Source organism: Cygnus atratus, chromosome 16, assembly GCF_013377495.2.
Source record: "Cygnus atratus isolate AKBS03 ecotype Queensland, Australia chromosome 16, CAtr_DNAZoo_HiC_assembly, whole genome shotgun sequence".
NCBI classification, from domain to species: Eukaryota; Metazoa; Chordata; class Aves; order Anseriformes; family Anatidae; genus Cygnus; species Cygnus atratus.
In genome coordinates this window covers 4,758,009-4,769,254 of record NC_066377.1, presented here as the reverse complement: position 1 = coordinate 4,769,254, position 11,246 = coordinate 4,758,009, and the positions used below count along the sequence as shown (strand labels likewise).

Below are 11,246 nucleotides of genomic sequence, written 5' to 3'. Positions count from 1 at the left end.
GGGCGTGCCTGGGGACCAGAGTGAGCCCACTGACCCCTGTCACACCTGGGCTGGGCTGGCAGAGCCACGGGAATGTGCTGCTCCCTCCTCCCCACTACGTGCCCCATGGAGCTCCTCGCCGTGCTGCTTCTCCTGCAGGTAGGTGCTGCGCGGGGACGAGGGTGCTGTGCTGCCCTCCAGGGAGTCTGGGGGTCCCACTGCTGCGCTGGGCCCTGCTGCAGTGCCCCCGAGGAAGGGATGATGCTGCCTTGACCCCAGACCCGGGCTCAGGGCTCCTGTGAGGGGGGTTCCAGCTTTCAGTCCTCCTGGTAAGGATATGGGGCCTTCCGTGCCTGGCACAGCGTGCTGGTGCCTGGTGCTGATCCTGCTGGGTTAACGATCCCCTGCAGTAATTCTGTGGCATTTCTGTGAGTGTTTCTGGGGGGTTTGTGGGCCTGAACTCGGTTTGTATTTCTGGCAGCAACTCCACATCTGGTACGGATATGGCAAGGGCCAGAGCCATTGCTGTGCAATGGGCGCATGCGGAAGTGTGGAAGCCGTAAAATACACAACTGAAGCTCCAATAATTAACAGTAGCTACACATAGACAAATAGGAAAGCAGGTTGGCTGGGGGGGGGTCTGGTACAGACCAAATTAACCGAGTCTGGCAGATGTGAACCTGCCCCCAAGCTAATGAATGTGCTCCACAAGTGCCAGATTAAAGCCTTGCTTGCTGTTTCCACACCATGGAGGTTTTCCCCAGGTCATACAACAGCTTTATGGAATAGGTCAAAGGCTTCTCTTGTGAAACCCCATTGCTTGGCAAGTTAATAAGCATGATGACCTTATCGGTATATTGTTTTTTCAGAAACAGGTCAGGAGGTAAAGGCCTGACCTTTGCCTGAGTCGAGGCAGTAAGAGCTTGGTTTCCTATCTTATATGATGCTGGAGTCATCTGATGGGTCGTAAAAAAATCCAAACAAGCTTTCCTGTGAAAGCAGCAAGAGCTGAAAGGAAGGTATACAAGTTACCTGTGAGCTAATGATGACAGTGTAATTTGAGTACTGTCATACTCCCTTGTGGAGTTTAAACAGAAAGCAGTGTTTGAAGCCTGTGCAGGAAGCTTGTGCTTAGAAAAAGGCAAATTCAGCCAATTAGGGTATAGTCCCCATTCTCAATTTATTTCTCTCACCTGGATTGGAGACTTTGGTCCAGTGTTCATCTTCTGGTGCATCAGCTATGTTTGGGACACTTAGAGTAACATAACAGTCTTTGAGAACCTGAAATACTCCCCAGGCTTAACTTTCACCACTAACAGGTTTATGTTGAGTGGATACCAGACAATGTCTAAAAGAGCGTGCAACAGACAGAGACAGAGATGAATATTTTAAAAACTGAGCTACTTGATTTGAGAAAATCCATAGAGATGATACCATGGAGTGTTAGATGCAGTGTTTGTGTATTTCTGGAACTGGCACCACTTGACCGGAGAAATTAGTATCCAAGCTCTCAGGCCAATTGATTTGGAATGAGATGGACTATATTTGTAGAATCTCTACAGGTTTCTAGATTCAGCTACAACTTAATACAATGCTGTCAAAACCAAATCAATGTGTTTCTGTGAAGCACAAGTCCTCCTAGACAACATAACAATGGTTTCTAGCTAACCATACTTCTCACAACGACCTCTCTTTTTAACAAGGTTACTGCCACCAACAGTTTTTCTCATGACGTTGAAAATTTCAGTTTAAGACGAGCTGTCCAAAAGAAGAATACTCAGGTTTGTAGTCAATATTATTTAATAGCAGATACAAAACTGTTAGTGTGTAAACTATGACACTAAATACACTTATTTATCCAACAGCTGATAGATTCTTATCAATTAGACAGTCTACGTCCTTTACGGCGTACGAAAAGGACATGGGTTATCACCACCATTGATGTTACAGAGGAGGAGAAAGGACCATTCCCAAAATATGCTGGACAGGTACAACCGACCTTTTAGTAAAAGTTTACCTTGAACCTCACAGTAAGGTACTCATCAACACAGATTTTTCTATAAAACACCAAAAGCATGAGAGGGTAAGAACTGTGTATTTAACAGCTTTATTTTTTAAAACAAAACAAAACAAAACAAAACAAACTTTGTTCAAAATTGGCTTATTTAAACAGAGTAGTTGGGTAGGATTGTGTGGTGTAGAGGAGAGATTGCTTCTTTTTATGGGAAGCTCCAGGCATACTCAGCAGAAAGAAGAGACTATAGGGTGGGAGAGGTATGAGTCATTGTACAGAGCTGTGTACCTTTACATTGTGCAGAGAGTAGTGATTCCGCAACCCAGAAAACTGTTGAGTTGGCTTACAACAAGCCTACATAATGGTCTCATCTGCAAAGACAAAGTGGGCAGGAAGATAGTTGGTCTAAAGCTTTTTTATTTCTGTTCTGTCTTCCCTACTCACACTGCATTGTGCTGTTTCTCTTTTCAAAAGCTGTTCAACAACAGGTCATTTAATACATCAGTAAAATATTTAATTAGTGGACCTGGGGTAGATGAATCTCCAGAGATTGGATTGTTTTCTATAGAAGATGACGAAAACGGGCATGTGTATGTACATCGTACCATTGACAGAGAAAAGACTCCATCTTTTCAGGTAATATACTTTAAAGAATACCTAAAACTGTTTGCAAATATTAACTGCTTTCTCATGGCCAAATGCTTCACAGGAATGAGGCAGACCAATAAGAATTTTAATTGTGTATTTTCTTATTTGAAACCTGCAAAGATAATTGTCTCAGCAGAGACCTATAGGGAACTTCCACCGTACTACTGATTATAAACTGTCATGACATGTTTGGATTTCAAGTATCAGTACACTTTTGTTCTATCATTTGTCTTACTTGACCTTGGTTATAAGCTAAAAATGAAAAGTTTGTCCTGAAATTCAAAGTGTGTTACAGCTCTTTTTCAAACCCCCAAACTCCTAACTAAGATAATGGAACTAAAAAGTTAGGCATTACAAAAGGAAGGAGCTGCAAAGTCGTATTACAGTAACTTTACATGGGTAAGCATATGTTTCTACTTAAAAAGCAGGAAAGTGTTCATAAGCAGTAAGTGTGATGAAAGAAATGTGATAAGTGTATGAACGAAATACGTGAGTGTGGGTTTGTTTTCCGCTTGAAAAAAAAATTGGTTGTGGTCTCCTTTTGTTTATTCTGTGATGATTTATATAAGCATCTCTGGATTAACTGTACCCACTTCATAGTTACAGTCCTTTTTCTCAGTGCAAAGTCCTGCCTTCCGTACTGAAAAGACAACTTTTGGAGAGTCTTCTATTCCCCCTTACTGGACATCTGGTTGGTCCAGGACACTTTTTGCTTGGTTTTAAAGCAGAAATAAGTGTAGCAAAGGGGACTTCAGAACTTATAATTGAAATGCAGCTAGAGAAAACTGAGTGTACCACTCAATTAAATATTTCAGAGTTGGGAAGCAGCTTTGAAATCATTATTGTGTTTGGCCTCAAGGGTATTTACGTATTTTACATTAAGCAGTCATTTCAAACAATGCAGATCCAGATTTTTTTAACTGATTATTTTAAAGTATTGTTTAAGGTGATGGATGACCATTATACATCTACTACCTTTGAAAAATGAATGAATGTCTTAGCAATGCAAAGCCAAATGCTAGCCAGATATGACTGATGAGGTTTCAAAATTCAAAGTTTCTTGTTCTATTCTGATATGTAAATGAGTTACCGTGTCACTGTTTATCTAGATACGTTTCGATATTGTGCACAGAGAAACTGGTCAGCCTTTGGACCGCCCTTTGTTTTTCAAGATAAACGTAAAAGATGTTAATGATAACGCACCTGAGTTTCCCAAAGAGGAATTCAGCGTTACAATAAGGGAGAACCACAGTGAAGGTAAATGCCATCCAAACAATGGATACTACTGGTTTGTGTATGAATGCTTTCTTAATTCCTTTGTCCTCCTTTTCCTTACCAAATCCATTCTTCTCCATAGGTTTTGCTTAGTCCCTAAACTTACGAGTACTTATTTCCTGTGAAGGGCTACTTCCTCCTTCTTGACTTGTCTGATTGTACGTTAACATAATGTCAGAGACATTCTGGAAAAACTGCTGTGATAATTGCTCATAACTGTAAGCCAAGACTAAGCAGACCAATCTGACCCATGGATCTGAAACCTGTGCGTGCACACTGTGTCACAGAAAAATGCTCAAAGACTTAATCTCTCTCTGTGCTCACAAAGAACAGACATGTAGACACATGGGCATGGTGCTATCTCCTCTGGAGCTGGCCAAGAACTGTCATAAATACTACTGAATGTTTTTGACAAAGTAATTCAGGAGTGTGACAACCCTTTCTATTGTCCAATGATACTGTGGGCAAATTTACCACCCAAATGAGGTGGGGTCGAGTCTTTCTGGGTATAACCATAGCCACAGGAGAAGCTGCAGGTGCTTTTAGGACCTGTGTGTCCAAGAGCCTGTAGATAGGCCTGAGAAACTCCACATCAAGACTAGGCACTTGTATTGATGTCTCGATTCTTCATTCTAGATGAGCCAGTTTTCCAAGTTACTGCCTTGGACAAAGATGAAGGTGGCACTGCTAATTCTCAGGTGTCCTATTCTCTAAGTACGCAAATGCCCCTTCTAGATGGATTCACATTTAACATTGATCCTACCACAGGAACAATACATCTGTCTGGATGCCTGAATTATAAGGTGATGTACATATGGCAGCTTCTTGTAATTTAATGCATGATAAATATTAACTACATATTAACCGGGTATAAGGGGAGGGGCAGTTTCACATCCAGCTTTGTAGCTATGACTGGTAAAATGTGGGAACTGCTTCTGAACTAAGGTGGGAAATTCCTTCTGTTTTTCAGACTGCCAGCACTTTCAAACTTCTGGTGAAAGCCTATGACCAAGGAACTCCCCAGCTGTCATCTACTGCAACAGTGAATGTAGCTATTGAAGATGCAAACAACCATCCCCCTGTATTTACTAGGGATAATGTAAGGAAAAACATTATTACTTTATTTAGCCTTCCTAAATACAGTTCAGTCCTTCAAGATGAGTGCTTAATGCACTCCACAGTAGAAATAGGAACCCTCAGACTCTTTACAGGATCAGGCCAAAGCACTTGCAAATGTACTTTATGTAATGGTATAGTGCTAGAAGAAATACCTCTTTAAAATGTGTATGGTAAGAGAGTACTTGACTACTGACTGTGATAAACTTTGTTAGATTTCCTTGTACAGCACTAGAAGTTTTTTTTCTCACAGCATAACAATGGTGACAGACTAGCTTATTCTAACATATCTGAGAAGCTAAGGTCCTGATTACAATCCATTCTTCATAAAGATCATAAAGTAGCTCCACGTGGTCTGGTGTTGGAACTGTGTCTCAGAATGAGCTAACAGACTTCTCATCTTGGAAATGGAAATAGTGTTTATTTCTTTCCTTTCTGCTCCCAGTACCAGCTACAGATTTCAGCAGGCCGAGAACACTCAGCTGCATTATGGCTCCAAGTGGAAGATGAAGACTCGCCTTACACTCCAGCTTGGAGAGCCAAATACGCAATAATAAAAGGCAATGAGAAGGAACAGTTCACCATTGAGACTGACCCAGACACAAATGAAGGCATTTTGAGTGTTATCAAGGTAATATTTATTGAGCAGACTGGAGGAACTGTAATAGATGAACTACAACATGGCAATGTGATACATGGTCAGTCTGACTATAAGAATAATAGCTCAGCATCTTAACTGTTTCACAGCTGTCCTCTCAGTCCTGGGCATACAGAAGTATGAAAAAATATGACTGCCATATCAAAGATCATAATTGCTAATGAGACTCTTGTCTGGGGTTTTCAGCCTCTCAGCTATAAAGATGACTCTGAGAAGAGACTCATAATTTCTGTAGCAAATGAAGAACCTTTCTTCTCATGTGAAAATGGCATTGTGATGATCTCAAGCCTAGAACCCATGAACACAACTGTGAATATCAAGGTTACAGAGTCACAAAATGTTCCCCAGTTTCATCCTCCTATACTTGTTGTCCAAAAAGAAGATGCGATGAAGCCTGGGAGAGTGTTTAGAAAGTATCTTGCTACATATCCAGATGGTGGGCCAAATAAGATTAGGTAAGTGGAGATGCTTTCATCTCTCAGAATAAGAAATAGCTTAAGAATATAAAGTATTTTTTGAGTTTTATATGGTATATATTCAAATGTGTAAATATACATACACATGCATATTTACAGTTATATAAAGATACACATTAGAGTTGCAGGTTTACTACCAATAATACTGCAGATCCAGATAGCTGGTTCTGTAAGATGCAATTTATAGGCCTTGTCAATCCTTGTTTGCTCAATGTTTCTCTTGTCTTCAGAACAGTTTTGCCTAAAAACAGGTTGCATTGTTTAGATGTCACTTTTGACTACAAAATTTTGATGTTGTAGAAAGGACCAAGGTATGTTTGGCTTTAACAGTAATAATCTGATGTGGAAACAGATACTTTCTGAGCCCCTAAGAACAGATTTGATGGGGCTGTGCAAGGTATATTAGTACTACATGGGGTACTATTGGCTATGCAGAAACCTTCAACCGGTGATAGAGATAGCAAAAGTAAGCATCACTAACAAAAATAGCTACAGAGCTCAAAAGAACAAAGATGCAGCAGAAATGTTCTCTTCTTCAAAATCCATTTAAAGAAATATCCTTCCTTGTAACTTTTTCCTTTCTTTTTAAGATATGAACTATCCCGTGACCCAGCTGGATGGCTGAGTGTAGATGAGAATTCTGGAGTTCTTAGTGTAGTAAAAGAATTTGATCAAGAATCCCCTTATGTGAACAACAGCCTGTACACCATCATCGTCCATGCTATTGGTCATGGTAAGCAGCCAGTCAGAAAATATTCAAGCACAACTGTTTGAGATGAGGTGCATGCTAGATATAAAATGATAGCAAGCCTACGAATTTGAGTGGAGAATGGTTATTCAGAACACCCTAATGTTTAACACTTGTGTCATGTGTGACTATTAGGATACCAGGTGCAGAGCTCCTGCCAATAAATGGCTTTTGTCAATATCCAGTTATAAGTATTTTACTGTTTCTTTTGCTCCTTTCTAGATACTCCACCACAGACTGGTACTGGCACCATCCTGCTTTATTTGTCTGACATTAAAGAGCATATGCCAACGTTAGTGGCTCCTTCTTTAGATGTGTGTGACAAAAAAGAAAGGAGACCTCTCATTATAAAAGCTAAGTCTCCTTTGGTGCATTCACATTCTTGGCCATTTACATTTGAGCTTGCTGAAGACTCTGAAGATGTGAAGAGTACCTGGAAATTAGGAAGGAACTTTGGTGAGTTCTTCTGTCTATGCCCTTCATGAGAAGCCTATTGTCACTTATGTCCCCTCTAGTTATTTCACTATCACTTACTTTATGGTCTGTTACTGGTTAGTCTCAAGGAGACTGAAAGGACATTGAAGAACAGCATTCAAAATCCAAAGTTTCTGCAATTTGGGAGCTACCCAACTGGAAAGTAGCTCTGCAGAAGGGGACCTAGAAGTCCTGATGAACACAAAATTAAACATGAGTCAGCAATATACCCTTGCCACTAAGATGGCTAACAGTATTCTTGGATGCATTACACAAAGTATTGCCAGCAGGTCAAGAGAGGTGATCCTCCCCCACCACTCAGCATTGGTGAAGGCATACGTGGAGTACAGTCTCCAGTTCTGGGCCCCCCAGTATAAGAGAGACATGGACATACTGGAAAGAGTCCAGCGGAGGGCCACCAAGACAATCAATGAACTGGAGCACTTCTCCTATGAGGAGAGGCTGAGAGAGCTGGGACTCTTCAGCCTGGAGAAGAGGAGGCTCAGGGAGAATCTCATCAATGTCTATAAATACATAAAGGGAGGGTGCAAAGACGTCCCAAGCTCTTTTTATTGCTGCTCAATTCCAGGCCAAGAGGCAATGGGCACAAACTCGAATACAGGAGGTTTCATCAGAAAATCAGGAAGCACTTTACTGTGTGGGTGATGGAGCACCAGCACAGGTTGCCCAGAGAGGCTGTGGAGTCTTCCTCCTTGGAGATCTTCAAAAGCCAACTGAACCTGACCCTGGGCAACCTGCTCTGGGTATCCCTGCTTGAGCAGAGGGCATTGGATCAGATAACCTCTAGAGGTCTTTTCCAACCTCAGCTATTCTGTGATTCTTTGAAATAAATTGCTTGTCTTTTTAGTGGAGTCGGTGGAACTTTTAATGTTAAGAAGCCTCCCACAAGGTACCTACGTGGTGCCGTTCATTATTCGGGACAGGCGAGGACTTTCTACAAGGCAGAGTCAGCATATAAGGCTCTGCTTTTGCCCAGATGGGCATGCATGTGAAGATTTACCACAAGGAGCCGTGAGATTTGGAGGTGGTGCCATTGCAATAATACTGACAGCTTTATTACTACTATTGGGTGAGTAACCTCACCAGCCCCCTGTACTGAACCATGAAGATATGTTCGCAACGTAAATTTCATCATTTCCTTTCTTCTTTCAACAGTTTCCAGTATTTTACTTTGTCAGTTTCATGTGCCACAATCTAAAAGCAAAGCTGTTGTTCTACCTCAAGAAGGTGAACAGACTTTTATCAACTATAATGAAGAGAGCAGAAAGCCTTTGTCTCACGTAAGTGCAAAAGCATATATCCATGTGGCTGGAATCCTGAGAATGATGCTTGGTATTAATAATAGTGGGAAAATAATGCAATATAGCTAAATTAGAAATAAGTTTTACTTGCTGGAGATTCCAGCAGTATATGAAAAAATGTTGACACTTCTTTTTTTTTCCCCAACAACTTTCAGTTTGAGACTGACACTTCTTTTCATTAGTTGTTGTCCTAAATATTTGGAAGTGCAATTTCTTCCAAAATTCCTCTCACAGTACCTGAATTGATATGCAGGTAAATAAAACAAGTAAAATAAAACTAAGTAAAATTTTACTTAGTTCTTGGTATAAGTGAAATGGATCCATCATTCTTCAGATATCTGATCAAAAACATGCCAGTCAACATCTTTGACTTAGCATACTGGCTAATCCTGTCCTGTGTGGACAGGATTTAAGAGTTATTTATTTATTTATTTAATTATTTGTTTTCACTGGAAGATGTACTTTTGGGGTTTTGAAGGCTTTTGAGTTTGTTCTGCAGATTTTTGTGCTGTATTCTCTAACTTATGCAACAGACCTCTATTTTTGTTGCAAAGAATGCCTGAAGGAAATTCTGGTCTACATCAGTAAGTGACTGCCACGTGTTCTGGTCATAAGTATGTAATGTTCATCAAGAGATTCTAAAAATAATCTCTGTTTTACAGCAGGCAAAGAAAATGCAAACCAGTTTTTTTACTTACATAGAATCTAATTCCACAGTGCTTAGTCTGTAGTTCGGACCTACGATTACGTATACAAGTAGACATTATAAAGCTCTGAGGTCATGTTTGGTACACTAACAAGGAGGAATTCACTAAATTCAGAGGAAGAAACATATTTAATTACTGGAGATTACAAAAAACACATACATGGTGGCTCCACATATACAGGAAGTGTTTTACATATGCAGAAGAAGAAACAGTCCCTGACCAGGAAAAGCTGCAATCTAACAGAGAAGACAGCACAAGAGAAATGGATGTAACAGAGAGAAAGACAGTTGGATTTATCTGTATCTGAAATAAATATTAGTAGGCAACTTTACACTGGTGAAACCTGAGAAACTGTGTTTATCTTTCAGAGTGGCCTATACACTGGACAAAAGACAGTCCAAGTAAGATACCGTGATCACATCATACAGACAGTAGACAAAATATTGAATCAGGTAAGAAAGCAGATGTTGAGTCCCTCTTTTGTTGAGGTGGCTTGTAAGAATAGGAAAAAAAAGCTTGCAAAACTGAAAAGCTGCTATGGCTTCAGCTACTCTCTCTGGCCACACCTAAAAGCATTACTATTAAAAAAAAAAGGAAAAAAGGAAAAAAGAGAATGTATTGGAAGGAGGAACAGTCAGGACTCTTAGTTGCTGAAGATGACATGTCTCCTAGACTTCTTGCTGCATATACCTGGTCACCCAACAGTTCTTGCAAGGCTGGAGTCTTTCACCTGGAATGAATACGTCAAGACTGGGTGGTGGGGCTAAAATACTTTATATGACCATATCAGGGTTATTAAAGTTTGTTTTCCTGCTATTTCATTTCTGTGGAAGCAGGGAAATCTTAGTTCCTCTTGCCATGTCCCGTCTGGTCATTGAACAGGCCTATTCTCCCCACTTCCTTGCGTCAGACTGCATGCCTCCATGCAGTCATGTTTACTTAGAGTTGTTTGTTCCAAGGCATATTAAAGTCTCCTTCCTGCCTCATTGGCACTTGAGGGGAAGATCAGGCTCTTGTACTTTTCCATCTGAGAGTTTCAGTTCAACTGTTCCTTATCAGAGAGGAACCTATACTATTCACTGTAGCCTCCTGCTTGCCTGTTTGATAACAGTATACTGTGAATCCCTTTAATTTCCGAAAGGGTAGTAGGAGCTTCCATGATGATTTACATTGTTTCTTCCCTTTAGAAATTGTATGACCAAAGTGCACTGGAACCTTATTGGGCAAGCTATGCACCTTGCATATATGCTGAGGAAGGAGAACTGGAGAAAAGTAACTCCTTCCACTCTCTCTCCATGGGCAGTGATGACTTGCCCATAGATTTTTTGAACACTCTAGGACCGAAGTTTTCTGCTTTGGAGGAAATCTGTCAGAAGCGATTTTCGTCATTCAGTTAATCTCAAAAGGCTGTGAGTACTTTATGGTGTTGCGAAGGCAGCAGCGCTGACAAATTCCAAAGAACCCCCCCATCGATGCTTGAAAGTGTTGCACTATATTTGCACCATGAGTACCTGTCTTTTATTCTGCCTGCCTATGCTGTTTGCACGCCTGCAGCCAAGAATATGGCACATGTGGAAGGTACGCTCTACTCTGAAGAGATGATGGAGTGATTTTGTCATATTCTGTGCAGACTTACACAATGAGAAGGCCTATTTGGCTGGCAATTCAAGTGAAAGTTCCATATGGAATTAAACTACTCTTGAACAGCAAAGGCAATTACCACTTAGGCCAGTGATACAGTCCTTTCTCCAGTAGATGGTCTCTTTAAATCCAAAATTATCCATACAGATCTGACCTGATGATAAGATCTTTTCTTTCTACATGATATT

General features: G+C 40.7%; 1 protein-coding gene across 1 annotated transcript; it reads left to right on the top strand.

The window, feature by feature from the left end:
* The first annotated feature begins 105 nt into the window (after nt 1-105).
* CDH26 (cadherin 26) lies at nt 106-10,814 on the top strand. The gene is made up of 14 exons (XM_035548486.2): nt 106-138; nt 1,845-1,967; nt 2,468-2,629; nt 3,751-3,898; nt 4,553-4,719; nt 4,887-5,015; nt 5,478-5,663; nt 5,877-6,145; nt 6,757-6,899; nt 7,137-7,370; nt 8,257-8,478; nt 8,565-8,689; nt 9,786-9,869; nt 10,605-10,814. The coding sequence occupies exons 1-14, from the start codon at nt 106-108 to the stop codon at nt 10,812-10,814; spliced, it is 2,235 nt and encodes a 744-aa protein (XP_035404379.2).
* The last annotated feature ends 432 nt before the right edge of the window (nt 10,815-11,246 follow it).

Bases quoted from the DNA above. Each gene is read 5' to 3' on its own strand.
- CDH26 (XM_035548486.2), top strand. From the start codon at position 106: ATGGAGCTCCTCGCCGTGCTGCTTCTCCTGCAG. The intron at 4,720-4,886 runs GTGATGTACATA...TCTGTTTTTCAG, and splicing joins CTGGATGCCTGAATTATAAG to ACTGCCAGCACTTTCAAACT. The intron at 9,870-10,604 runs GTAAGAAAGCAG...TCTTCCCTTTAG, and splicing joins TAGACAAAATATTGAATCAG to AAATTGTATGACCAAAGTGC.